This window comes from Fusarium solani (assembly GCF_023522795.1).
Source record: "Fusarium solani strain SB1 chromosome Unknown bctg00000010, whole genome shotgun sequence".
NCBI lineage: Eukaryota > Fungi > Ascomycota > Sordariomycetes > Hypocreales > Nectriaceae > Fusarium > Fusarium solani.
The window spans coordinates 2,137,414-2,164,997 of NW_027072147.1; the positions used below are offsets into that span (position 1 = coordinate 2,137,414).

Here is a 27,584-nt window from a genome sequence, read left to right on the forward strand (position 1 = left end):
ACCCAACATAGTGCCCCGTCCATTCAGCGACAAGCTCACTTCTTGACAACCGCCAACTGGCTACGGACAGGCACACTCTCCTTCTTCCCAACCTCGGGGAACCCCTCCAGCTTGACGCCCTTCCTGAAGAGCAAACAATGCGTCGACCCGCCGAAATGGAACATGCCCGTCTCTTGACCCTTCTTGATCTTCTGTCCCTCCTTGACCGTGATCTCACACGTGCTCACCTCATCCATGCCGATACCAATAAACGCAATCAGCCCAATCGCCGGCTCATCCGCCTCGATCAGGATAATGGCCCTCGTAGCCAGGGCACTGAGGTATCCTTGCGATTGCGTCAATCCCGCCTGCGAAATCTCGGTCTGGCCGGGCTCGCCGACGCCTTCGAACAGTGGCTCGCTAAAGTACGTGCCCTCTTCGACAAAAGCTCGACGTACCGTTCCTGACACTGGCGAGTGCCAGCGATGGTAGGACAGCGCGGAAAGGAACGCCTGGTAAATGGTGCCTCCTGCAAACTTCTCGGCCAAGGGGTCGTGGGCGAGCATGTCGAGGATCGAGTAAGGCTGACCCTTGGCGAAGAAGCGATCACGAAGCTTCACATCTCGCTCAATGTTGTACGTGCGCGATTCGCAGCAGTTCGCAATGACGAGGTCATTCTCGGGCGACGCGACCGGACGAGCCGAATCACGAACCTTGCGAGTGAAGAAGTCTAACACCGCGTGAGCGAAGCATCGTTAAAGTGAGTCTGTCTACTTACCGTCCCAGGATTTGAAGCCATAGTGTGTAGCCGAGGGATCACACTCAAACATCTCTTCAAACTTGAGGTTGGACTTTTTGGGTGCGTTGGCGACCTCGACGAGATCACCCAGGCCAGTTTCACCGAACCAGCCCAACTTGTGGTTTCCCAAAACCTCAGCCGATTCGGGAGTCTTGAAATGTTAACTCGACTGTACTCAAGAACAAGATGGTCAATCTCACCTGGGAGGAACTTGCCCCATTCGTTGAGAACCTTTTTTTTGATCATCCGATTCACATCAGGATCCAAGAAAAGCAGCATAACCACTACCCCCATCTCATCAGTCAAAGTCCTTCTCCAATTTCATATCAACTCACCTCGGCGTTCCCATGGGATAGTCAAAGATGGCATTCATCGGCACACCCACCATGCCCACGCTCTCCGCCGCATCCGTCCACTCCGGCGCCCTCGTAAGAATATGATTCAACACCTGCAACATGTGCTCATAGTCCCTAATCTGCGGGGTACCCGTCGGATCATTGCAGTAGGGGTGCTTCTGGGGAATCTCTTCAAACATCTGCACAAAGTACATGTACACGCGGGGCGTCTTTTCGATGAAATCCTTGAACTCTTGTAGGACTGGTACCAAGTCTTTGGGGTTGTCGTCGGCGTACTTGCTTATGCGACGGACGTATTCGCGGTGCACGCGGTGGTCGGCGGGAAGCCAGGCACCGGGTCTGAGGGTGTCAGTGGGGATAGTTACGTTGGAGATCCATGAGGAGCTTACTTGTGAACCCGGTGCTTCTTGGGAATGTGATGAGCTTCTCCGTGCTGAACAACCATTGTGTATTATCTCAATTGGATACGATAACTGGTCTCAAAATGCTTCACTCATCTACGCCGAGATCAGACCTCTATATAAATCCCCATCCTCACATGTCCTCCACGTCACATCCCAATCGATGATGCAAACGCACCGCCAACTCCACCCCAAAAACACCAGCTGATTATTCGCAGCACTTTCTCATTCCGTTCTATCCGTTCCATAAAAGCTCTGCCGCCTTGGTCGTAAACTTTTGAGAGAATACGCGCAACCACATCATGTGCCGATCTGCCGAAACTTGGATCGCGATTCGGCGGTTTTTAGTGTGTAATGATGACGTTGTGGAATCTTGAGAAAGACCGGCTTTTTGTTGGAACTCCAGATTTCGGTGCCGGATTTTGATGTGTGGCTGTTGAATTTCGTGCAAACTTCATGATCACTTGCACCGACGCAGCTGAACAGCTTGATATGTCGTTCACCCAGATGGCCTGATAAATACGTTTGAGTTCGGGCCTGAGGTCCCCATCGTCTATCACAGCCGCATTTGGACACAATGAAATCATGCCATATCAACACATTCACTCTTCACAGCTCGACACAGCAAACATCTTAAAGTCTTGTTATTCATCCCACACCCATCATCTCCAATCTCCAAGAGTGCTGATAGAAAGCCCCTCCCCTCCCCTCTCCCTTCAAGAGAGCTGTCACCGCTGGCCTCAACTCAGGGTCATCCAACCCAGAATCGCTGCGACTTTCGCTCCAGTTGAACCAACTACACCCAGCATCCATCCCCATTTTATCGTTCCCCTTCTGGTACCTTTTTCTCCTCCCTTCACAAAGTGCAACGGGAAGAGAGACACCTCAAAAAGTCAAAAGCAAAAACCGCAACCAACTGTATAAAAAGGACAAATAAAAATGAAGCGCCAACGCCGATAATTAAATACATGAGAATGTAGGACGCCCAAAGCAGGAATCAGAGTCCCGTCTGCAGGCCGGGAACCAACACCACTCGTCGTCGTCGAGCATCCGTGTCAGGCCAGTGACTATATCTTCTCTTCTTCTCGCGATGAGGTTGCATCACGGCGACAAGTGGTTGGTAGCATCCCGTCCAGGTATATGAAAGAAATCGCTAACACGGTATAACAAAGGGAATGGCAGTTGCGTCGCTAAGCAGGCGGCTGGCTTGGTATGGTACGGTAAACTAACACAAGGGCTGAATGCAAGCAGAAAGGTAATTGGCAAGGAAATTCGTTTCGTCGTAAAGTGTCGTCGGGACACATTGGGTCGGTGTCGGTCTTCTTTTTCTCTGGATCGCGCGGTTGACAGAAAGGAACGGCTAAAGGGACTCTACATCACCACACAGCATCCGCAGCCGCCCTTGTCATCGTCAGCAGGTGCTGGTGGTTGTTGTACGGGAGCTTGGGAAGCTGGTTGAGGCTTCGGTTCCTCTTGCGGTGGCGCATGTGGTGTAACTGGCGTCCTTGGGCTCGGCAGTGGGCTGTGATGCTTGTCCGAGATCTTGGGCATGGTTGAGTATCCGCCTGGGCGTTGAGTTGGACTCTTTGTCGGCTCGAGCTTGAGCGGCCATTCGTCTTCTATTGGCGACTTCTCCTTGTCCTTATCCTTATCCTCCTCGGCCTTCTCGGTCTTCTCGGGCTCTGTGGGCCTCAGGAGGGCGTGATCGTTGAGCGGCCGGAAGTCCTTATCGTAGACATCGCCAAACTTGCCCTCCTTCTCCCACTTCTCCTGCTGTAGACGTCTTGCGACTGTCGGGAGCAGCTGCTGGTCTGGGGGCAGTCGAGGATCGGGCTTGTAAGAGTTGATCATCCATGGGGGGTCGCCCTCGGGGGCCTTGTTTCCTGGAGACAATTCTCCAGATCTAGTAGAGGGTCGGGTTGAGATGCTTCCGCCGGTAGACCCAGAGCGCGTCTTTGGTCTACCTGTCGTGGTCGCCGTCTTGCCCGGTCCTGACGTCTTCCGGACGCCTGGCGCAGGCTTCTTCGGCGACGTATCGGTAGCGGAGCGCTTCGGCGCAGGCAAGGTGGTGTTTCCGTTGAGCGACATGGTGTCTGGCCCTTTCATGTGTGCGCTTCCAGGTCGAGTCTTTTCATTTGTTAAAGATGATTCTTCTCCATCGGGGCTCTCGCTCGTCTTCCTCGAAACAATGGATCCTCGCTCAAAACAGTCGACAACAATAGGCACTGGACTAACCTTTGCAACCGGAATGCGAGAGCCTCCCTTGTGGTTGTTTGAAGTGAAGTAAGCATTGGCTTCCTCTTCACGGATCTCTTCGGGAGTTCTCAGATCCCAGCTCTCCACCACTGGCTCGGCGTTTCGTGATTCGACAGCGGTCGAATTCTTGCGAGACCTGGGGGCGTGGCTCTGTTCGGACGCGTCGGTGCCTCGGCGCATAGCACTGCGGCTCCTGTCTCGTCTCTGCTTGCTATGGTTGCGCGTTCTGGGGACAAAGAAGCCTGCAGCTTGAAGCTCTTCGCTCTCTATTCTTGCCAGCTTGTCTCGGTGAATCCACTTGGATTCTTCTGCGTCGGGGACGACGGCATTTTCCAAGGGCACGGCGTTTCGACTATACTCATCACCATTCAAGTGAGGTCCGTAGGTTGCCCAAGAGCCATCATCTAGAGTTGGGCTCGTCTTGGGCTCGCTACCGTAGTGTGTCCCGTCCACCGAGTTGCGTACCTTGCCGCTCGAGAGGTTGTCATGTGAGTTCCTCTTGCGACTAGGTCGGTCCATGGCAGAGTGGTAGGATGGCACGTTCGAGTTGCCGTTTTGATTAGTGTAGTGATTTTTATGCGTGTAGTCGTGGTCCGTGGTGGCATTCATATCGTCGTCCAGGTCCTGGCGAGCGGTCAGTACTGCAGCACATGCAGATGTCCCGTGACGTCGACACCTCCTGCAGGACGGAAACGTTTCGTACCTCCTTCTGAGGATGGGCATATCCCCACGAGTCCCTATAACCATGACTGCTACGCGGCGGAGTAATGTTTTCGGTCGAAGTCGGGGCGGGTGCCATTGTGGCCATATCGATGGCGCCCGCAACCCCTGAACGAGTAGAGGATCTGGCGGCGCGGTGGGAGCGAGAGACGGAAGGAGAGTGCGGCGAGAGAATGCGCGATCGTGTACGAGAAGACGGTGTCGGGATATATGGGTAGCAACTTGAGCTAGTCACTAGTAAAACGGAATATTCGCTGTCGGACAAAGAGAGACGGTTCGTGGCGGGTCAAAGGTGCGCGACGAGTCGGAGCCGGCGATAAAGGGGGAGGGAGGGGATCGTGAAAAGAGGCGACTAGAAAAGACCAAAGCCGCTTCTAGGAACAACGACAGACGTAAACCTCGACAGCCGACGATGGAGATGTCGCCGTCAATCAAGATCACGGCACGGCTCTCTAGAAAATCGAGGCGCGTCGGGCTCGGAGAGGGAGCTTTGCAAAGAGATGAGGATGGGGGGTTTTCGGACTGATGTCTGCAGGACGGGAGACAGGAGGTCCCGTCCGAGGGGGGTTGGTTGGCTGAGGGCGCGTCAGGATAGCCGCACTGTGTTGGATTAGTGGTCCACTGGGGACGGGCACCTGAACTGCGCTAGAAGCCGGTGCCTCCAGGCCCCTGCAACCCTCCCCGTCCGCTGTGGCCGGGGCTGCTACGGAGGGGGATTTCAGCGGGCTCCAGTGGGCTCTCCCGGAAATACAGTGGAGGGCGACCTTGCAGGGGTGAGCAGCAGGACCCTAGAGGTGGCTTGAGACGGGATATGAATTTGTATGATGGAGAGACATCTTGTACCAGGATGGTTAGATCTCTTTTCTGCTGTTCATGTGGTCTGCAGCAGGACTCGTTCACGGGTTATCCGGAGGGCCAGCCTCTCTTCTCTTCTCAGCCCCTCGCTGGAGGCCACCAAATGAGGAGTCATGATTACGCCACGGTTCATGTACGATGATTGCATCCTCTTGTCGACGGCGGAATCGCACTTGGCGCAACTCTGCAGCCTCTGAGGCTGCCCTCTGCACGCTAGGCCCGTCCATGTTAGTTGCCGCCGCCGTTTGTTTCATTCTGATTGCTCAATTGGTGACGCACTGGAGGAATGGCGCGCAGATAAAGACCAGCCGTGAGTGGAAGACAAGAGTCCCGGCCCCTGAAGGAAACAGACCCGTGCCAGGGTCACAGACAAGGGCACGACGACACGAACGGTCAGAGGGGAAATTTGGCGTTGTTGATATTGGGGGAGACAAGAACATCTGGTCCGAGGTTAGTTGCTTTTTCGCGTCTGGCGCCGTCAAGGTATCCTTGCTCAGGTTTGGCGTCTCTCCTCCTTCTAGCCTCTGGGCGGAGAAACAAATCAGCGTGGCATAAAGTCGACCAGCGTCGTTATTACAATCGTCCTCGACATGGCCAGAGGAACGATGTCTCCTTGACTTGAACAAGGCGATGCCGAGATTAGCTTCCCTCCAGAGCCCGTCCCGTTGCGCTGGGAATGGACCGGCCGCTTCTGACCCTGTCGTGTTCCTTGTCCATACTGACAGGGGGTTGGTTATCGTTCTGCTAGAGTCCTTTTTCCCAGACAAGGCAGGGTGCAAGAGCAACAAGGACGAGAAGGAAAAAGAAACTTTCAACGTGGCCAGTTTCATCATCGACAACGGTACAAGCATCACGTTGCGAATAGACTCATCCTTCACCAAAACTCAAGTCGACAACCAGAAAAGAACCTGTCCGCCACAGGTTTTGGAGTTTTAGCGCTGATTCTAGCTTCACACTGTCCTCGCACCGTGCTGTCCTCATGAAACAGCCCCACAGTCCCACGGCACTTGTTTCTCCAACATCTCGGTTACGGCCGTGACAACCTCCGTCATTCATCAAACTAACATTCTTTTTGCTCCTCATTAAGCACGCCAAAAGTCCATGCCTTCCCTTCCCTTGGGTCTCAATGAACGCCTGAATCTGGATCTGGATCTGCCATCTCGGTAGCTCAGCCTCGGTCCTTTTGACCAACAACTGATTCACCTCTGGTATTGCTGCTCGTCATCTTTCTCACGACTTGCTCAGCTTACGACGTGACTCATTCATCTTCAGCTCGAATCTCATTCTCGATTCCCCTTGTCTGCTCGATTCTCTACTCCGTACCGACATAGCTTTGAAAATACAAACTTCATTTCTATCAGCTCTCAGTTGCTTCATCAACTCCCCGACAATGACGTGAACCAACCTCTCAGCCAACCCCCTTCAACAAATACGCCGAGCTCTCCCTTACATTCATGACAATCAACTCAACCAGTCGATATGACTCTCGCATCCGCTTTCTGAAAGAACTTGTCTAAGACAACCCCGCAGCTCGCATGGCCAACAGTCGCCATCACATTTCTGGTTTCACTTGAGCTCATCATACTTTTGGCTTGCCAACTAGCACAAACTCAACCAATCCTCTGGGACGACGTTGCATAAAACGGCTCAACCAACGTCATGGTATCGTCGACGAGGAGGAGGAGGACCAGGATCGTCTGCATCTCGGATACTCATAATTGCACGGTCAAACTTCCCAAGGGAGATGTCCTCATCCATGCGGGTGACTTGACGAACCAGGGAAGCTATTCTGAGGTTTGTCGCCCCTTGGACCCTGAGGCGTTTGACTTGGGGCGACAGAATGAGGCTGACCACAAGATTTAGCTTTCCAAGACGATAGCCTGGTTGGAAAAGGCAGACTTTGAGGTCAAGATTGTCATTGCGGGTATGACAACTCCATATGATCAAGGTCATGATGACTGACGGCGGGCAAAAGGGAATCATGATATCACGCTAGACTCGGACTTTTACGCCGAGCATGGCATGTACTTTCACAACAATAACCCTCAGTCGTCAGAAGAGTGTCTCGGACTGTTTGCCTCATCTTCGATAACATATCTTCATCACGAATCGGCTACCATCCGCCTGAGATCACCCACAGGACCACACACTGAATTCAAGGTCTTTGGGTCTCCCTACTCTCCACGTCACGGGTTGTGGGCATTCTACTATGACGCCCCGAAGAACCACAACAACTGGTCCGACCTGACATCACTCTGGGAGCTCATCCCCCTCGACACGGACGTCGTCGTGACGCACACGCCCCCGCGGACGCACTGCGACGAGACGGATGAGCGTCGAGCTACCGGCTGCGAGGCTCTGCGGCAGGCCCTCTGGCGCGTGAGGCCACAGCTTGCCGTCTGCGGGCACATCCATAGCGGAAGAGGCGCCGAGCGGGTGACGTGGGACCTGAGCTGTCGAAACGTTGCATACCAGGAAGAGAGCGTCGTCCGCTGGCAGGACCCAGGTCAGGGAAACAAGACGAGCTTGGTAGATCTCACCGGGAAGAAAGCTCCCTCGCTCGCCAACGACGGATCTCACCCAGGCCGATCTGGGCCAACTGCAGGAAACATTGACGCAATGACTCCCTCGGATCCCATCACCGCGGCGGACAGTCCTCCATATACCTTTGGACCAGACGTCGAGGCCGGCCACGGGACCCTCGGACTGGGTGGCGATCCATCGTCTCCGCGGTGCGATCAGGCCGCCCTCGCTGGCAGGATGGGTCGTCGAGAGACGTGTGTGGTGAACGCCGCCATCATGAAGAGCCGGTATCCGCACGTAGGCGGCAAGCAGTTCTACAAGCCCATCGTGGTCGATTTGGATCTTCCTGTTTGGGACGACGAGAGCCCCTGATTCGTTCCTGGCTACCCTAGACTTGGCATTGACACAACCGGGTTGATGCCCAACCAGCTCGGCGAGAAGATTGCGACCGACATGGAGGCTTCTTATCAAGTTTTCAAGTGGCCGAGTGTGAAACGATTAAAGTGCAGCTCCGTGCCGTGTCAGTCTGCAGTCTCCCCGTTTGGGTCGTGTTCTTTATGTGACTGGTAGCAAAGCATCTGGTTCCACGTCGTCGATGAACCGTGGCACTCATCAACCACGACACCTAGCGTCGGATGGGATCAACTGTAATTTATGATCACGACGACGTGGTTCCAATAAAGAATACACCCATCAAAATGGCAAGAACACCAATCCCCGGAAAAGCCAATGCCAGGCCTTTCATCTACAGCCACCATCGTGCCATCATGTCTCCTCGTGTAGTCCCAGGTATCGACCCCAGCCTACCCTGGAGTAAACGCAGCAGCCTCGGGGCCATCTAGAACATCATCACGTTGCTTGCATTCGACATTGGCCACTTTCTTTGCCCGCCGCAGGAACAAACGCCGTGGCGCTCTCCCGAGTTCCAAAGCAAAGATGCACAGTTTCCCCAAATCCCGACGTCGTGCCATCACCCCCTCCCATTGATACGCCGGGCCAAGCACAAAGCAAATTGCCTCTCTCAGAGGTGAAACAGAAGGGGGGAAGCCATGATGACGCCCCTCTCTCCCATGGTAACACCGAGCAGCAAATGCCCCTCCCTCCCCATGACCGGTCGTCGCAGTTACAGAAAACCAACAAGAGTATAGAATCCAAACAAAACAGTAGTCGGTCATCGGGGACATGGATCGAGGATTCAATTAATCTGCGGGGACTCAAAGAAAGCTTGGTGTGGACCGGGGAAAGCTGCTCCAATTGCGATGCCATCTTCTCTCACCGCCACTACGGGGGAGTCTCATTAGGGGAAGCCGTCGTGATGCCCTCAGCCCTAGAGGAGAAACAAGAAGGTGGGCGCTACTGCCCAGAATGATGGCGTGGCTGAGTCTCCTGTCCAACGTGGTCTTCTATCTTGGGAGCGGCGAAGCATGGTCCAGCCCAGTCAAGCCATGGTTCACGAGAGCCTCTCTTTTGCTTGTACGAGGGACAGACTCGAGATGCACAAGACGCCCGGGCCATCACCCCGCGTTTGGCGCCCGCCACGGCGAGGAAGGGAAAAAGTAAGAAAAAAAGATGGCACACGGGGATTTTCCCAGGAACGGGTACAAGACTCATGGCTGATCGACGGGGTCGCCGGGTAGACACAGAAAGAGACCGCTGACTTGGAGAGCTGTGAGGCATTTGGACAGGGGATGATACGCGGGTTGACGCGGGATATTCCCTGGCAGAGGGAGGGTCATTAACGCGTGGGAGAGCATCATGGATGCCATCGCCAATCGCGGCATGATCTAGGGTATCGATCGCCGAGTTGTGCATAGGTTGTACTGTAGAGGTTGTACCGTAGAAGCGATGCAGTCGGGCTCCAGCAAGTTATGGGCCTGATACCAAGTTTCTGGGCTCGCCGACAGCTTGGTCTCGTCTCTCACATGGTGGACAGACGGACAAAGTGCTGCCGTCACCATGGGAGCAAACAAGCCAAGCAGGAATAACTTGGAAAAGCCCCATCGCAGACAGAGTCCAACAGCAAGCTTCTGCCAAGTCTGGCGTCTAACAGAGACCGCCCACGTGGTGCGTGGCCCTCCATCACCAGCTGCACCCACAGCGTAGTGAGAAAAAACCCGCTCCAACGATGGCATGGCCCAAGAGGCAGTGGGTTCGTCCCCCGGGTCACCCTCTCTTTTGGATCCTCGCGGTGCTTGTCCGCAACCGTATGATGGTGGTGCGTCCTGGATGTCATGGCACTTCTCTCTTCTGCAGCACTGGTCTTGATCGTCGTCCTCGCAGCTTCGTCGTGCACCTCGGGGCATAGAGGTGCGTGTTGCTGACAGAACCCTTCTAGAACTTTGCCTCCTGTTGTGCTGTGCTCTGTATGCTGTATGTCACCTCAGCTCGTGTTGGTGGTGCTGACTGCGGCCAGAGACAGACCTGCTCTCAACAACCACAGACGCTGGTGCCGGGGGCTCTGGGGGAGCTGGGATCAACCTAGGAGCCCAGGCCTGTGATCCCCAAGCCACTGGCTGCCACCAGATCAAGTCAGGCCCCAGCCGAGCAGCGCCGGTCTTGCCTGTAGACGGTTAGAGAGGCCATCGTCGAGGGATCCCTATCGATCTCTCCCGCTCGCGATTCGTCTGCGCGCAGATAGTCGGTGTTGCTATTCCTATCGCAGTCGGCAAGCTCCTTCTTTCGGTCGTCGAGCTCCACCGCCATTGTCCATTGTCCTGACTGGGAGCCAGACCCCCTGGCTAAGACTCGAGGGCTTGGGCGTCGACCATCTTCTTTTGGCTTCGCTCGTTCTGGCGGTGGCCGTTTTTTCTCTTCCCCAGGATCTTCCCTCAGCTGCCGGGCTGCGAGCTGGACCAGTCATAGACAGACATGGGCCTGTCGTACAGCGCATCGCATCTAATGCGCACTCTTTGGGCTCTTGGGCGTCGAATCTGTCCGTCTTGCCTGAAAAAAGCCCTCAGCAAGGCGAGAGGAAGAGAGTCAGCGAGACGTGGGAGCGAGGCCTCATTGGACAAGACTGGGGACGACGTTGGGGGGAAGCTGCTGTCAAATGGGAAGCCGTTTGAAGCTCCACTCCTTCCCGAGCAAGCGGAGCAGATATCCTCCAATCATTGCCCATCTAACAACCATCTCTGTCTCTGCTACTGTCTCTGGTGTGCGTCGTCTGTAGCCAGCCGTTCGACCAGAGCCATGACGCCAATGAGACCGATGACCACCCTTTCCGCTGTCACAAGAGCCCGATGCTTACAACTGATCTGGGAGACATCTGATTATTGAGAGCAGATGGAGATGCGTGGTTTCTCCGTCCGCCGTCACAATAGGTGTTAGGCGCTTATTGTGCGAGCGAGTGTGATGTGATTGGAACTGCATCAGCCAGTCTTTTCTTTGGGTAGAAATCTAGGACTCGACAAGTTGGATGGTGTCATGCAGAGAGGCCAAGCTGCCCCTCACCACCCTCCCTCTGTTCCCGTTCCAGTAGACCTGATGCTGGCCTGGGGCGTTGGGTTGGGTCTGCCTGGCCTGGCCTGAGCGAATTCGTCTGGTCGCGACATCTGCAGGTCCATGTCCCATCGGATGAGGAGTCGGCAGCAGGGACACATTCCCTGAGAGATGGTCGTGTGTCTTCTTTTTCGTGTACCATCGGCATCATGACACTCGTTCTCTCATGAAAACCATCACCCCACAGAGAACCTCGCCATGGTTCCCTCTACACCGTGGGGGTTTCTGACTGCCGGACCATAGGGTGGAGGCTCCGTCTGACCCTCTCGTCTCTCTATACTTCCGGCGCATCACGGAGCCATCTCCTGTTTACTGTCATGAATCCCTTCGCTTGTCTATGAAAGCCATGGCAACCAGATGCCTTGTATCCACCTCTGGCGGGCCGCAGGGGGTGAAGCGAGAGAAGATTTGGAGACGCCGTGGAACTTGGGAAAATGCATGCCTCGTGATGCGGATGGCATGGCCTGCAACGCTGAGACGCCCACTCACTCCATAAGTTACCTCGCAAGGGGACCGAGGAGGGGGAGCCTTGCCAGGGCTATCTGCTGCACCTGGTCGCCTGCTGCTCTGCTAGTCCCGTTGATAGAGCGATATCGAGCCAAGATGGATAGCTTCTCCTCCGTGGAGCTCTCTGCGGTACCTTGCCTGGAGCTACACTCTAGCTTGCATCGCTTCAGCAAGCTGCCTTGGAGGAAGGGGCGTTGCTCTCAAGCTAACATGTTCGTCGCCATGGCGATGGTGGTATCAATTGGCTGTTCTGGTGGTTGCCGGCACGAGCATCGATGGGACATCACCAGACACCGACTCTCGAGCTTGGGTCTGCCTTGGCTTGGCCACGAGAGCTCCATGGGAGCTTTGACGCCTGGGAATTGCCGATCCCAGAGTCGAGAGCCGACCTGAATTGCTGATCGACGATCCATGTATCCGTGCTAGGGCTTAGCATTGTCAAACTGCACATTATCCCATTGAGAGAGGTTGATGGGGGTAGTAGGGTAGCTATTGCTATGCCGTCCATCTTCACTTTGGGATGGCCTCATCGGCATCAGGACCAATCCAGTCCAGACTGTCTGAGACGAGAGCCAAAGCCAGTCAGCCAACTGGGCGTCAATGATCCAATCAGACGAGTCCTAACCAACCCAAGAAGCACCCATTTGCACTTCCATGGTCTGTTGTAAATGTGATGTGTCGGTGCTTATGCTGGACACGTTTTGGACGACACCCTCAGTTTCATCCCCTTTTGCACTTTGCAAGTCAAGCTAACCCTGACATCGCTTCACTCGACCTGTCTGGCCTCAAAGCACCGCCCATCGTGTTCATCTAGTCCATCGCTTCAGCCTCGCCGAGGATGCTGAAATACGAAGCCGTCTCCGTCCTTCAGCCGTCTACTAACAACCGCTATTAAAAGACAGCGCGCCCAAGGCGTCGGCTGTTAGCACTGTAGGTAGTTACTGCGTAGTCATCGTCAGCCTCACACCGCCTCTGGGTCTCGTCCCGCTCCCTCCCTCCCTCCCGCTTCCGCTCCCCTCGTTCCCGCGCGCACCATCAAAAAGCAATGCCGATCGGGCTTACAGCGCTGTTAAGCTCATCGGGGTCCCGTTTGCTGGAGCTCCCTCATGTCACGCGGACGCCCGCGGGCCGGTATCCAACGTCAGGCATTGGGCCCAGAGAACCGGTTATTGCTTTTTCCTTCTAAAGTCAGTGTCAGTTTGTTCGGCCCTCGGTCGACTGATGTGCAGCAATCGTACGGAAATCTCCAATTGAACCTTCTCCTCTCGGCTTTCTCCTCCCTGTGACTTTTCTGATGATCCGTGTTTCACTCCACAATGGACCCTGAGCCCACCGTTTGCTGATCACAACCGACCGCATCTCTGGCCGTGTCTAAGCAGGCCCACGGATTACCCCGAACTGAAGGACGGACGGGGTTCACTGTAGACGATTGCTGGGGATAGAATCTGAACCGAACGATTCAATACCTAGCCGAACTCGCCACTTGGTCACCAGCCACCAAGATGCAGAGGTACATCTGCTGGTGGTGCTTGATGTAGCAAATGTCATGTACCAGACACACCACCACGGAGTCGCCTTCTGGAAGCGCATTATTCCTTCACCCCGAGACGAGAATCCTTCCATGAATCATTCTATCGGATAGATTAATCATGATGACTATCGTGGACGGCTTTAACACTGCCCCGGCCCCGAAGCATCATTTGAACTCATTCTCCGTCGCTCCTCGTTGTTCGCTCCGACTCATCGTGACGGGACGGACGCTCATCGTTGCGCGCGCGCTCCGAAGCCGCTTTCTCAGCACATCTCTGCAGCGATGGAAGCCCTCGGAGAGCGAGCGAGGAGCAGCAGCCCTTGACTCACCAGGTACCTGACTCAACAGGCCAGCTACATCGGTCGTCGTATACGTCGCCACTAGGCCCCTTGTATCTCCCCGCGTGCAGCCTCGTAATGACCGCGTACCTCCTGCGCATTACACGCCACATCCCACTCTGTAGAACCAGTGAATGAACCAGGACGGGCTGCATTTCCAACCGTTTCAGCAGACAGCCGACCATTGACCACTGAGACCCGGGCATTCGCGGCCGCTGGCGCAGCGCTGCATCAGCGGGCCTCGGGGCCATTTCAGCGCCAGTCATGGTGCTCGCGGCTCACTAACTCGTCTGGGCTGGGTGTGTGTAGGTGCTGAGGGCATTCGATTCACTTCCATCGCCGGCCCGGCAGAGCAAGGCACCGCCATTCGCTGCTGAGCTGAGATCCTGACCCCTTACCAAGCAGCTCCTCCGGTGCGTCAGTTCACTCCAAGCTGCTAGTCAGCTCACACATCGCCGTCGCCGCCACCGCCGACGGGAAACCAATTCAAAAAGGGACGTCGGAGGCGACTCGTGTTCCCCAAAGAATCCGAATAAGCCACCCAAAAAGTGAAAGAAGAGATAAACCGGACGCCTGATTGTCCAGGGGCATCTCTTAGATTTTTGCCACTGTACCTGATTAACGCCGACAAACCCGTCGCGTCGTGCTTTCCGATTGATTGAAGCATCGATAGGTTTGGAAGTCCGTGGATCTCTCTTTGCTCCTCCACTGCGAGTACTTTAAGTCGTCGACGCCTCAGGCAACAACAGCTCACCCAAGGAGGAATCTGTGATTGCCCATTCAGCTGGGGCATCCATCCTTGAAGCCGACAAAAAGTACCACAGGTACAAGACTCAACACCACCAAAGACCAACCACCCACGCACCTCAGGCGCCATCGCACACCCTCACGAGTCAAACCACTCGCTCGTCTCTTCCCCCGTCTTCGGCAGCCTCCAGCTGCCCTCTACTCAGTAACCACAGGCCAAGACTGCTGTCGGGCGAATCAAGCCCCCGACCATCAGGCCCATAGCCCATAGCGGACCAGTCGACGACTCGTCTCGAGGCCTCACCAGCCCACTCACTCCCTCCCTGCTCCCTCCAGAGGCCCAGTCCGCGAGTCGACATCTCTACTCCACCGTCGCGACCAGGCCCAGCTCCCAACAGAGGAGGGACCACTTGCCAAGTACCTACGGGTTACAGCTAGTACCGCTCACAGCAGCACCCCTCCAGGGACACCCTGAGGACCACCCGCAGCCACTGAGAGCTGCTTGACACCTCGGAGCACCACCCAAGGGCCAAGTGGGCCGCCTGGACCACCCCCAAGCAGCAAACCCTGTCGTCCACTCCAAGCCGTGGACCCCCTCCTGGCGTCTGATCGTCGACTCCTAGTCCCTCGCCCTCGCTCCCCCCGGTATCGACGAATCACCTCTCCCTGGTCCAGCCAGTCGTCGCCCGTGACCTCATCTGGCTCGTTGTTCTTCAATACCCCAAGGCCGCTTTCTCGAACGTCCCTTTCTCCCGCATTGTTCTGTTGTTCCCTGTGGACGTGAACAGTCAAGCAAAAACCACCTTACAGATTTATACTCAGGTCGTGTTCAGCAGCGGGCTGCATCACGCAAACTTCATCTTTCGCTCTCTCTCGCCTCCCTACCCCGGTCTCTCGTTTGATCCAGCACTTGCAAGTCAAGTTTCTGCCTGGTTCTACGGTACCCTGCAATCCCGAGCAAGCACCCACTCATCTTGCTCTGGCGACGAGACACAGAGACACCGCCCCCCCCCAAAAGCCCAGACCACCCATTACAGGACACCACCGCCCGCGACCGCCTACCGCTATCGCTGGTCCAAACAAACATAGCCAGCCCAACTTACAAAGCCACCCAGCCCTGCCGTACCCTTCGAGGAGACAGCCTCATTCAGCATCCTCCTGAGCCTCGCCCTTCCGACGACCTTCGGATCGATGCAATAGCAGTCTACTTCAACGCACGCACATCTCAGCTAAATACCTTACCTTCCGGCACCAAGCAATCTTTGGGTGCCGACTCCAGATACAAACCACTTATCAATCATGTCTACACTTCCTCCTGATCCGTACAAGGCCTTGGGTGTTTCCCCTGATGCCCAGCTCCCCGAGATCCGATCTGCCCACCGAAAGCTTGTCCTCAAATGCCATCCCGACAAGGTCCAGGACCCGACTCTGAAGGCACAGAAGCAGGACGAGTTCCAACAAGTCCAACAAGCCTACGAACTCCTCAGCGACGAAAAGCAACGACAGAAATACGATGACCAGGTCCGACTTCAAGAACTCCGCGAGCAGATGCGGGCCAAGGTGGCGAGCTCATCATCAAGTCGCTCCGCCCCCTCGTTCAAGTACGAAATCCGTACCAACGACCGCACGTACAAGACGACTTCGCCCAGCGCCAAGGTCTTCTCGTACTCGCGCTCCTACGAGGATACTGATCTTCGCGGCGCCGATATCTTCGAGGGTGTTCGCACCGTGAGAAGGGAGGCGTCGTATCAAGGCAAGCCCTCGAGGCGTGAAGAGAGGGAACGAGACCGTGATCGCGAGATCCGGGAACGAGAGAAGGAGCGTGAGCGCGAGCGTGAACGAAGAAAGAAGGCCGAAGACGCCGTCCGACGTGCTGAAAAGGAAGCTAAGGAGGCTCGACGCGCCGAGAAGAAGCAGAAGGAGAAGGAGAAGGACAAGGAGCGCAAGCGGGAGTCCGAGGAGAAGAAGCGTCACGCGAAGCCATATATCGAGACGTACGACGACGAGGAGCCTGCTCCCAAGTCGGAGAAGAAGAAGTCGAGCAAGAAGCACGACCGCGATCGCTCCGCCCACCGGGAAGAGGCGCCCCCTGCAACAGATTCAGTGCCACCCCCGCCTATGCCCTCCATACCGACGGAACAATCGTATGAGGACAAGCAATCGGAGGCTCTCAAATATATCAACGCCTCGCGACAACAAAAAAAGAACCCATATACTCGCCATATGCAGCCTCCAGCAGCTCCCACTCCTCCCCCTGTCGGGTCACCATTTGCTGCTCCGGCCACTCCGGATGATGATGTGCGCCGGTCATCAGCGAAGCCCCGACGTGGATCCTCAGGCGAGAAGGCCTACAAGAAGAAGCCCTCGAAAGAGGTTCTTGATGACCCCATCGAGGTTGACGTTTCTCCCTCGGGTCGCCCGCATGTGCAAAAGTCGGCCACCAGCACTGGCATTTTGTCAGGCTCCCCTCCTCGACGGACCAGCACCATGCCCAGCGATGGGTATGGCGGTCGCCCGATTCCCAACTTGTCACGAGCTCAGACATATAGCGGATATCCCGACGTGGATTCCCGTGGTCGAAATCGCTCCAAGATGCACGCTCAGATCATTGAGAGTGACTCCGAGGACGAGTATGAGCGCCGTCGAAAAGAGCGCAAGCACCGCAGCAAGAAGCATCGGTCCCCCGAACCCCGTGGGGAGCATGTGACGCAGTATCGAGTTGATACTACCGGTCGGACGAGGCTACAAAACTCGTTCTCGCGCTCTGCGGACCCTGAGGCGGATGCTTATGGGGGATATTATTCCCACTATGGGGAGCGTCCTTCGCTATCCCGCGATGCCAGTTACTCGCAGTCGCCCGGGTACGCTCAGTACGACAAGTACAAGACGTCCAAGGCTTATGACTATGGCGACGTGCAGTACAGCACGTACCCAACCTACCGCGAGGAGTATGCTCACCCGACGCCGGCGTGAGCAGCAGAGTGGCCATGAGCCACGATTTGTTTTCAACTACATTTCACGGCGTTTGAACGCATGTATTCCATCATACCGGCTTTTATTACGATTCTGTCTATCGGCATTTGCATTCTTTGTTCTCTTCCTGGTTTCATACACTTACGAAACGACATATGTCTTAACGAAATACGAAATTTACTTGCGGGTTGCACATTAGCACCTGCAAATGTGGGATGATATAAGGCGTGATGGGTTGCGTTGGTCATCTGCTCTGATGATTTCTTTGACTTTTACGGTTTTGCTTTTTGAGATTACGCTCCCGGCATCTGGATAATGGACTGGATCACGGTACAAAGACTTGCTCGCGTGTTTGGAGACATTCATGAATATCAACATACACTATCAACAGGTTGCTGGCCCATGGGAACAGTTGGTGCATCTGGAGCCGCTCGCTTTACGCACAAGGAGCGCAGATATACAGGCGGCATTCATGCAAGGGGACGGGATCGTGGGAGGTTCCCAGTCTGAGATTTTCCTTGCTCTCTTTTTTCGACATTTGACGGCGTTGGGGATACCACACTCGCTTGGATGAGATTCTTTTTACTGAGTTGGAGGGAGATGGAGTCTCGACGAACAGATAGAATGAGGCAGGCTTGCAACAGCCTGACCTGGTTATCAATGATGTCAAACCCGCTATCAAAGTCTGTTGCCTTTGTGACGTGTTATCTTTATATATAGTATAGAGCCACGGAGACTGTGTTGCTCCGTAAATAGATTGTAAATACATGTTGCACACTAATATTGCTGTCCTTGTTTCTCATGACTTGTGCATGTTTATCGTGACGGGATATAACATAGGAATGGATTCTCTTGAGGCTGAAGCATACGGAGGAGGGTTTGAGCTACTGAACGACAGTAAACTTACGCTGCCGGTTGGAGATAAGCTTAAACACACGTCCTCTCTTGGATCCAAAACCGGTCACATCTCTAGACCCAATCCATACCCAGCCTCGCCTCTTTCGCAGTTGCATTTGTAGGAGTGGCTTGCAACGCCACCACAAGGCAGCTAGAGACTCCAAGAGAGAACCATACGGATAGTTAGCTGCTTACACCTCCTACGATCTTGATCTTGATATCCAATAGCAGATGCTTTAGAACTTGAACTTGCGCTTTTCGACCAACTAAGAACCTTAGGGCTTCATAGCTGAGCCCGTTTGACCATGGAATTACCTTGTTTGCTTGCGTGGTCAAGTCCTACGCCAGCTGAACTGGCGTCGCATGAGGCGTCTAGACCGAACGCCATCTTCTCACGCAACCAATACCGCCGCCCTCGCCGTCCTCTGTGCGAAAAACTGTTGCGCCAAGGCAGCCTCTAGAGGCGGCGCCTTGCAGCGTGAGCTGTCGCGGGCAGCTGCTTTGCTGGGAAAAAATGCACCCGCCTTCTCCTCCCGCAATCTCTCCTTTTGCATCCATGGGCCAGCAGCCTGCTGTGCTGCCGTTATGCCTCGACAAGAGTACGGGCTGGTGCCCCTCGGCTCTGAGCATTCTCCGTCTGCGAGGGGGCTGCCGTGCCCTGACGATCGAGTCACGAGGCAGGGAGAGGTGCCGTTTGACTACGATACTGCCTACACTGGTCGAGATTGGCAGAGAGAACAACATGCATACAACACCGACTTCGACGCTACGGATCCTGCCGATCGAAAATACACGAGCCATGAATATGTGTCGGCTGCACATGACCAATTTGGTCTACCGAGCGACAACACTCTGAGGAGGAACGCTAGGGAACACGCCGAGGCGACTCGCAAGTCACAGCTATCAAAGAGGAGATCGATGATATGGCATTTAGTCATTGACCTGTTCTTGGCCATCCCAGCCTTGGCATTTCTTCTCTATGCGGGTGCCGTCAGTCACTACGAAGGGAGACCACTGAGGGAGAGCGGCTGGCGTACCGTCTCGACCCTGTACGACCTGGCCAAGTACGGACCTACCATCTTCCCCATCGTGTTTGCTGCCATTGCGACAAACCTCTTGACCGCCGTCGCGGCGTGGAAGCTCGAGCGCGGCATCTCTGTCCTCAGCCTCGAGTACCTCCTCCGCAGCCGTACCACCTTCAGTGCCGTCACTTCACCCCTGGTCCTCAAGTCGGTCAACCTGATCACACCCCTCATCATCGTCTTCTGGGCGCTCTCGCCGTTGGGAGGTCAGGCTGCGCTGCGGGTACTGGGCACGGTGCCCAACGCGCACAAGCAGCCGTGGAACTGCAGCTATCTCGAGGTGCGTCCTGAGTTGCCGCCCGTCTATGGGGCCGACGGGTCGGTTGCCAACTCTACCGTCATTGCCACGTTTGCTGCCGCGCTTGCGACTCCGCCCGAGAGCAAGGAGGGCAAGCTGGACATTTGGGGCAACGTCAAGATACCCATGATTGAGCCGTATCTTGGCGTCGACGTTGACAAGTGGTACACTTTGAAGGATTCGTTTGACGTGTACTCGTCGTTGGTTGGACTGCCAGTGAAACCCCTGGAACCCTTCCTCCCAGCCTTCAATTACACATTCAGAGTCAACACGTCGTACATAACCACAAGTTGTACGGCAAACAATCGCTCTATGGATCTGGATGGTTGGAGGGATTACGTTGATGAGCACCGCGACTTTTCCAACGGAAAGGGGCTCATCATCGAGACGTCGAATCCCGACAAGTCAGGCACGAAGCAGAGGCTGTTTCAAGTAACGTCCTACCAGCCGGGAAAGCTCACAAACGTCTTTTGCGAGCTGGGCACGACGTTTGTCGAGGTCGAGATTGAGTGTCACCACTCGCAGTGCGGTGCCGTGCGCATCCGGTACACTCCCGGCACCAAGCCTAGCAACTTGACGTTTGTCGATGATTTGCAGGGCGCGGCAAAGGGGAAGAGGATGGATCATGCCTTTCTGCAAATGTTTGTCAATATGACGGAGCCGAGACGGAACGGGAGCTTTTACCTGCCGTCTCCCATGGAGCTGTACCTCTTCAGTTCCGATGAGCCGTACGCTGTGACGCCGACATGGGACAACGCGTGGAATTCGGGATCGAAGAAGGACTGGGAGAGGGGGTACAAGGCGTTTCCCAAGCGCTTCACGCAGCTGCTCAACACTTTTTGGATCGCCTCCCTAACGCCCCTCGGCGCGGCGCAGTTCAACAAGTTTGCCGCCCCGGGCGCAAAGCACGGAGCCGCGCCTGCGGGACTGACGGCAACGGGTCACAAGATGAATAACGAGAGGGTTCTCGCCGTGGATAAAGCGTGGCTGGCCATGCTATACGTTGCGTCATTGGCAATGTTTCTGTCTGCCCTCGCTGCTGCGGCTTTGGGTGTGAAGAGACGAGGACCTGATATTTTGGACTACGCAACGACATTTATACGGGATAATCCGTATTCGAGTGCGTCTACAGGAGAGAACTCTATGGAGGATGGAGCAGATCGAACGTATAGACTTAGAAAAGTGAGGTTATGCATAGGCGACGTCAAGCCAGACGCGGAGGAGGGATACGTAGCGCTGGCGACGGTGGACAAGGCCGTGCCGTTGGGAAAGCAAGGGAGCGATAGGCGTTACATGTGATTAATTAATTTGCATTTTTTTCGAAACGCGGGACGGCAGTTGACGTGTCTGATGTAATATGCTAAAGTTGATGTGTGTGTTGGGCGTGACGGGACTCGGCATGTTTGCTTGCAGCTCGTGATGGAGCCTGACGGGAACGTACGGAAAGGCGGTCTGTGGTGACTAACGATGGAAAGGATCGAGAGAGAGGAAGCGAAGGAAAAGTTGAAGGGGGAGAGATAGAGGAGGAGAGATGGAAGAAGAGAGAGAGGGAGAAATGTCCATAAAAGATCCAAGTTCCCCCCTCTAAGTTCAACCTCATCAACCAGCACAACCATCACACACTCTTATATATATTCACCCACATACACACTACCAGACTCGGTCTCACACTCTTGGCTCCTCTTCAAAGCCTTGCCCCCTCCTTGCCCTTCAGCTTGACTTGTTGTTACCCCTCCCATCCCACTGAGTGGAACTCCAACACAACTGATCGAAGATCGGATCAAGGAGCATCACGAATCTCATCAACGCCATTCCACCTCCCCAACTCTATGGCGAGTCTCTCACACTTTCTGCCATATGAGTTTACCCACCACTCGAAAGAGCTCGGCTCCAAGAGGTTGGCCGAGGTCATAGGGCTCTTTTGCACGGGTCCTAGGCAGATGGTGCCGGAGCAATGCCCACCTCGTGGTCAATCATTGCTCGTCATCCACCATGTCGATTCATCTTTTGCTTCCTGGCACCCGAGTTCTTGGTTCAACAACCAGAGGCATCTCATCAGCACCCTGTAGTTCTTGGTTCGGCAACCAAAGCGACCTCATTAGCTTGCGTGTTTCCCCCTCCCACTAGCAGTCATCCAACCGACAAGTTTGGCTGTCGCCCTGGCTTGTCTCACACGGACTCAGCCATCGCGGACTTGTTTAACCCTTCTTGGGTCCCGGCTCGACTTGTTGTCACCCCTACCCAGTCACATCTATCCATCCGACTTGGGAGCACTCCAACTTACACGCTGGTCTGGGACTCAGTGGATCGCGCAAGCTTGCGTGCCTCTCCATCTGATCTCATGTTCTCATTCAAGCTCGGTTGTCGTCTGTTCGATGGGATCAGTCTTCTCGATACCAGAAGCAAGAACCAGGAAGTGTCATCCAGGCATACTTCCCATCTTGGGCTCTAGCTCGAGTCTCTCACACTCCCTACCACATCTACTTGCCCATCGCTCTGACGCGCTGGCCGCAATCCTTGGTCCGGAGCGTAAAACCCGCCTTATCATCCCTGCGTGTTTCCCCTTCCTGCTCGCAGGTCCCTCTTATGGAAGTTTGACCGCTGTGTTGGCTTGCATGATTCGAACTTGACCCATGGAGCAAGAGTAACTTCAATGGCATGGCAAACGAATATGTCATGTTTCAGGCGGAAAACACGACCAATCGACGGTCTAGACGAACATACCCCGAACGACAACATTGAGCCGGTGTAGGTGGAAGAGAAGGTGGCTGTGAAGGTGGAGAAGAAGCCGGTAGAGAAGGTGACGATTTATATCACCGGACAACCCACCAACAAGCGATTCCACTCTGTAGCCTTGCGTCTGGAATCCCGACTTCGGGTGTCGTCCGTTGGGTCTGGACTTGGTACCAAACTCAAGCCTTCTCTTGGAGGCAAGCCACAGCCCAGGTCTGGCACACAACAGAAGCGTGCGTTACAACTCGGCAAGGCTGGCCATGACCTTTACTCGTTGTGGGCCGTTCTTTGTCTATGGGGCTTTCTTTCTCCGCGAACCAGTCCACCACAATGACGAATTCGTCGTCTTCTGCTTGGCCCTGTTCCTTTCGCCCTCTTGTTTGGTTTGACGAATTCATCGACCGCGTCTTTCCCACCAAGCCTCTGAGGAAAGAGTGTTGCATCAACTCTCATCACTTTGCACTAAACTCTTCAACGGCCTTCGAGATGACTAGGCATGTCTCTAGGTCTGACGCTGCGGTAACCCAGAATTGCTGTCACAACCTCGGCCTTGAGCTGCCCCAATTCGAACCACACGTTCGCAGTCCACTTCCCGAATCGACGCAACCTTGCTATCTGGTCCCCTCATGCCCATTCCTCTATCTGTGCTTCCCAGGCTTTACACAACCCACGACAATCGTTGTCACACACACCCCCCGGTACACATCCCACACATGCCCTACGTCAAGTATGCTTCGTGTCAAGAAACTCTTGAGATGAAGCAAAGTCCTGCGGCCAAACATCAATGCCGTAGAGTCACCATCAGTCCACAAACTTTCACCACACACAATCCGGGCCATTCCCCGTCTCACCAAATGTTTGGCTCTGCAAGGTCCAGTAGAAGGGCTACCATGCCACGAGACCCAACTGCAGTTGAGAAACAAGAGAGGAGGTCCGTTGCACCGCACTGCAATGAAGCCATATGATGTTCATTCCAATGTTGTCCGTGCCAGACAAGGCAAGATTGAACTTCGGGATACTGAAAGGGCTGTTGATGATCGCTCGTCGACGTCGGCGCAAAGGTGGACGAGAGTGACTCGGGTGGCAGAACGGCACTCCATTACATGGCCAACAATGGGGCCAGTTCAGCTCTGATGTCGACTCTTGTCGAGGGTCTGGATGGCATGGACATTCGGCACCTTACAAACTCGCAAGACCAACGTGGCTGCTGTCCAACCCTGAGCCGTTCGAGTGCGATCATTCATGAAGCTGAAGTGGGAGTGACTCTCCTGGCCCACACGCAGCTAGCACGCTCCAAGGAGTACGTCTCGCGCAACCTATGATGAATGGTCGACATGGGCGACCCGAGCGATTCGAGTTCATGCTCCAACAAGTTTGCCCAGATCTTGTCTACGAATACTAGGCCTCACAAGGCGGGCGTGAGGAGGCTACAAGCCTTGACCTGTTTTCCGTCTTTCAGATGCTAGCCCATAACGATAGGGCCTTCCTGGGAGGCAACTACAGGGACTATATGGTCCCGTGGGTTGGTTACCCAGAAGTTGACGCCCACCCAAAGTGTGCTGCATTGGCCACTGCGCTGCGTTGACTATACAGGGGTTACAGAGCGCTTCTCTGCCCCTCGCTACAGTCTTCAACAATAGCGACTCCCGAGCCATTCAAGGAGTATTGTGCTTCTCATGGGCTGTTCCAGATCTGGGGCACCCCCATCCAACGCGGCCACTCGCACATGGCTTCCGTCCGATGTTCTGGACTTGCCGCCGAGTAACACCATTGTCCTGACTGGGTCCATGTCCTATCTCTTTCGGTTTCCTTCCAGAGGAGGAGACGAGATTGATGCTGGTCTCTCTGCACACAAACGTCCAATTCTCAAAATATTGGGAACGCCAGAAACTGAGCGAGAGGAGGTCCATGCCATGTCGACACCCACGGGCAGTTGTCCGCCCAGTTCGGCATGTGGAAACCCGAAACGAGTTTGGACTGCACTCATGACGGATTCAGAGCCGTCGTCTTGGGGCCCTGGCCAGACGTATCATGGCCCGTCAGACAGTCCCGAGCTTCTCGGCTGCCAGTCAAGTCATCCACCACAACGCCCCCTTCTGCGCTGGATGTGGCTGCCACTATGGGCAGGCAAATCCACCGAGAGAAGCCTGCAAGTCTCGATTCCTTTGGTGAGATCTATGCCATCATTTCGGTCCTCCGGGAGATGGAGCCCGAAGCGAGGGGCGAGCCATTACATTGAAGATGGATTCGCTCACAGCACTCTGCTCACAGTGGAGCGCATCTCCAACGAAGATTTCAAGGGGTGCGAAAGACGCCCGCACGACCATGACCGGGGAGAATACCGAAATCGAAGTGCCTCCTCTATTCCTGCTGGTCACTTCTCAATCTATATATAATCAACCAACACATCGAATTCCTGAGCGAGTACTTGAGCAGTACCCCGAGCCAGATTGGATGCTGGCATCTCCCCTGAAGACGTGGAGAGCAATTCTTCGTCAACGAGATTTCGCCGTGTTTAGCAGCGGTGGCCCTTGGCTCATGACACTCTCTTCCAGGTCTTTGACTTCCTGCTAGGCGCATCTCCCATCACATGATTGTACGCAAACATTGCGAAGGTGATTTCTCCCCACAACGCGGAGATATGTTCCAGTTGGCGCCCTTAAAAGAGCTCTACTTCTAGGCCCTCCATCGCTTCCAGATCGACGGATTGTTCTTCCTGCTGACCTCTTGGGAGGGAGCCTGACGAGTTTTGTGCGACAGCGCGCTCCCTGAGTACGACAGCCACCTTTGAGACCCTCGAGGCTGGCATGTCCGAGGCTGGTCTTCATGAGAGATTACATTCTATTTCCTCACAAACAACAAGAGATGACTTTAACCAAAAAGTTCATCTCTGTAGCGTGGTCGCTACCAAACACCATTCAACTGTTTTGTCCACCCTGAAATTCCCAGGAGATCTAGCGACAAATTCCAATTCGAACCGCCGCATCGCCTATGCTGATCTGTCAGAAGGTATGGCATGTCCAGCCGGCCCATAATTTTCTATTCCCTCACAAGGCCCTGTGCCTTCTGAACGAAAAGAGCCATCAGGATCAGCGTCCTCGCACGATGTTCACTGCCGCTTTACCAAGTCTGGAAAGCGGAGACTTCACCGGTCTTCAGTTCTTCTTGGAGATTGAGCAAGTCCGCAAGGCTGCTTGGAAGCTGCGCCGTCACAGATGCCAACCTCACTGCCCACGATGAGATGTGCGTCGACTCGCCCAGTGAGTGGGGTTTCCCGTCGACGGCTTTTACATAATTCGGATTGCAAGAGGCACGAGAGAACGCCTCACACAACCCTCGATGCCTGGTGTTTACTCACTGTTGCTCGCAAGTGGCATGGATCATGTACCGCCGACCTGGCTCCAGAGTCAACACGCGCCGAACCAGCGATCTTGACGGAATCGATCGGTGTCTTGAGGATGCTGCCGAAACGGTTGCATTTATGTCCCTGTGTACGGGAGGGAGAGTGCACTATCTGAAGAATGGGCCAATCTTCACAACGATCACTCACCATGAGACGACGATTCGACTCTTGCTCTTGAAGCTTCACTGAAGCCATGACGACTGATGAGCGTCGTCCGTCGCTGGAGTCTTCTAGATGCCGCAGCCAATTCGATCGTCACTTATTCCAAATCGCAGCACTGAAGGGACCCGACAGGCGCAAGACAAGGCGCAAGACGAGCGCGTTGGAACAACAGCTGTCGACCCAATCCACCACCGGTACCAGCTCCCGAGGATTCCTTGATGCCAATTAGGGTACCTTTCCAGACTGGTATTTCTTTTTCCTGCCAGGCTAACCTTCAATGGTCTTGCCTTGTTCTGGCATCTACTCATATCCCATTGCTTTCAACCAAGATCAAGGATGAACTCAAATATCATCGCATTTGAGTTTTCCCGGCCATCACACGCTTTCAGTCTCGACGACAGCTTCTTCAGCTTACCATGACTTGGCTACTCCGTCCACTTCAGCTGTTCTCTCACCGGGCCCTCGACACAGATTAGCCCCTCGAACAGACAGTCCATTCCGTCTGCGTCCTTGAGCGCGTGAACGGATCCGCCTTTGACCGTGGATCAAATTTCGGGAGTGATTGTTAAACCTCCCGATACACTCGGATCTCCCCCACTTTGCCTACCAGCGACCTACCCAAGGACATGAGCCCATGATTCGTGGCCTCGGTGTCCAACGCCTCGGAAGAATCTAGTGAGAGACGTAAACACCTCGTTTGAGCTGTGGGATCAAGACTGCGAGCCCCTAACAAACAAGTTTGTTCACCGTCAAGAAGTCATCGAAATAGCAGCCGTCCCAAGGCCGTTCTGCTCTCGCTGTTCGACGTGTTCCGCCAAACACTGGCTGAACGTCCTTACACATCCCGCGATTCACCCCTTTGTCTACCAGTACCATCTTAGCAAGGATCAATGGGTAACCAAGATGTTCACGAATGCCCCAAAGATCAATCCCACGATTCCGGAGATTGCGCAGCCGCCTACCTTGGAGTTGGGTAACACTCCCTACTTTCCATCACAAATTATCTTCCGAAGCGATGTTGCCTTCTTTTCTACTGCTTTCCGCAAGGTGCATCGCAGCTAGAAGAGCTTGCAGCCGTGGCACATTCAGCCTTCCCACGACACCCTTTCTACCCCTCATTGCTGCACTTTTACCATAGATCTCAACAGGCTCATGTTACGAGCCCTGCTTCCTTCGGCTGTGGACGATGTGAAAGAGAAGTTCGACTCAGTCCCAGAGGCATTTTTACGAGATCTAGCGAAAGACTGGCAAGAGAGAGTACCGCCGTCTGCGATTGGGCATTGATATCCAACGACGCCTGAACGAAGAGGTCTCTATCGACCGAGCCTGTCCTGCGAACTGCCTTTGATAGGTAGCTTCTTGTGTCCTTGGGGGAGCTCGTATCGATGTAAATCCCGCTTTACACAAGCCAGCCTCGAACTCCTTCCCATAGGGGATCTCCTTGTCGAGGACGTACTACCTCGCGCCGAAAGCGCCAAGCTGCAACACACAAAACATTCACCCTCGGACACATGAAGAGATGCGGC

At 54.7% G+C, this 27,584-nt stretch overlaps 6 protein-coding genes across 6 annotated transcripts; 4 read left to right on the forward strand and 2 right to left on the reverse strand.

Moving 5' to 3' along the window:
• Positions 1-35: 35 nt before the first annotated feature.
• On the reverse strand, positions 36-1,579 carry MRS44_014740 (uncharacterized protein; the record flags this gene model as incomplete). Its single annotated transcript, XM_065618531.1, has 5 exons — positions 36-709; positions 758-929; positions 979-1,009; positions 1,114-1,473; positions 1,524-1,579. The coding sequence occupies 5 exons, from the start codon at positions 1,577-1,579 to the stop codon at positions 36-38; spliced, it is 1,293 nt and encodes a 430-aa protein (XP_065474603.1).
• Positions 1,580-2,906: 1,327 nt separating this feature from the next.
• MRS44_014741 (uncharacterized protein) lies at positions 2,907-4,590 on the reverse strand (the record flags this gene model as incomplete). The annotated part of the gene is made up of 2 exons (XM_046271397.2): positions 2,907-4,415; positions 4,495-4,590. 2 exons carry the CDS (start codon positions 4,588-4,590, stop codon positions 2,907-2,909), a joined length of 1,605 nt encoding a protein of 534 aa, XP_046127830.2.
• A 2,435-nt stretch (positions 4,591-7,025) lies between these two features.
• Positions 7,026-8,261, forward strand: MRS44_014742 (uncharacterized protein; the record flags this gene model as incomplete). The annotated part of the gene is made up of 3 exons (XM_046284667.2): positions 7,026-7,160; positions 7,230-7,290; positions 7,342-8,261. 3 exons carry the CDS (start codon positions 7,026-7,028, stop codon positions 8,259-8,261), a joined length of 1,116 nt encoding a protein of 371 aa, XP_046127831.2.
• Positions 8,262-10,120: 1,859 nt separating this feature from the next.
• Positions 10,121-10,954, forward strand: MRS44_014743 (uncharacterized protein; the record flags this gene model as incomplete). The annotated part of the gene is made up of 3 exons (XM_065618532.1): positions 10,121-10,196; positions 10,330-10,417; positions 10,552-10,954. 3 exons carry the CDS (start codon positions 10,121-10,123, stop codon positions 10,952-10,954), a joined length of 567 nt encoding a protein of 188 aa, XP_065474604.1.
• Positions 10,955-15,809: 4,855 nt separating this feature from the next.
• MRS44_014744 (uncharacterized protein) lies at positions 15,810-17,483 on the forward strand (the record flags this gene model as incomplete). Its single annotated transcript, XM_046284669.2, has 1 exon — positions 15,810-17,483. One exon carries the CDS (start codon positions 15,810-15,812, stop codon positions 17,481-17,483), a length of 1,674 nt encoding a protein of 557 aa, XP_046127835.1.
• A 1,482-nt stretch (positions 17,484-18,965) lies between these two features.
• On the forward strand, positions 18,966-21,059 carry MRS44_014745 (uncharacterized protein; the record flags this gene model as incomplete). Its single annotated transcript, XM_046277216.2, has 1 exon — positions 18,966-21,059. The coding sequence occupies one exon, from the start codon at positions 18,966-18,968 to the stop codon at positions 21,057-21,059; it is 2,094 nt and encodes a 697-aa protein (XP_046127836.2).
• Between the last annotated feature and the right edge of the window lie 6,525 nt (positions 21,060-27,584).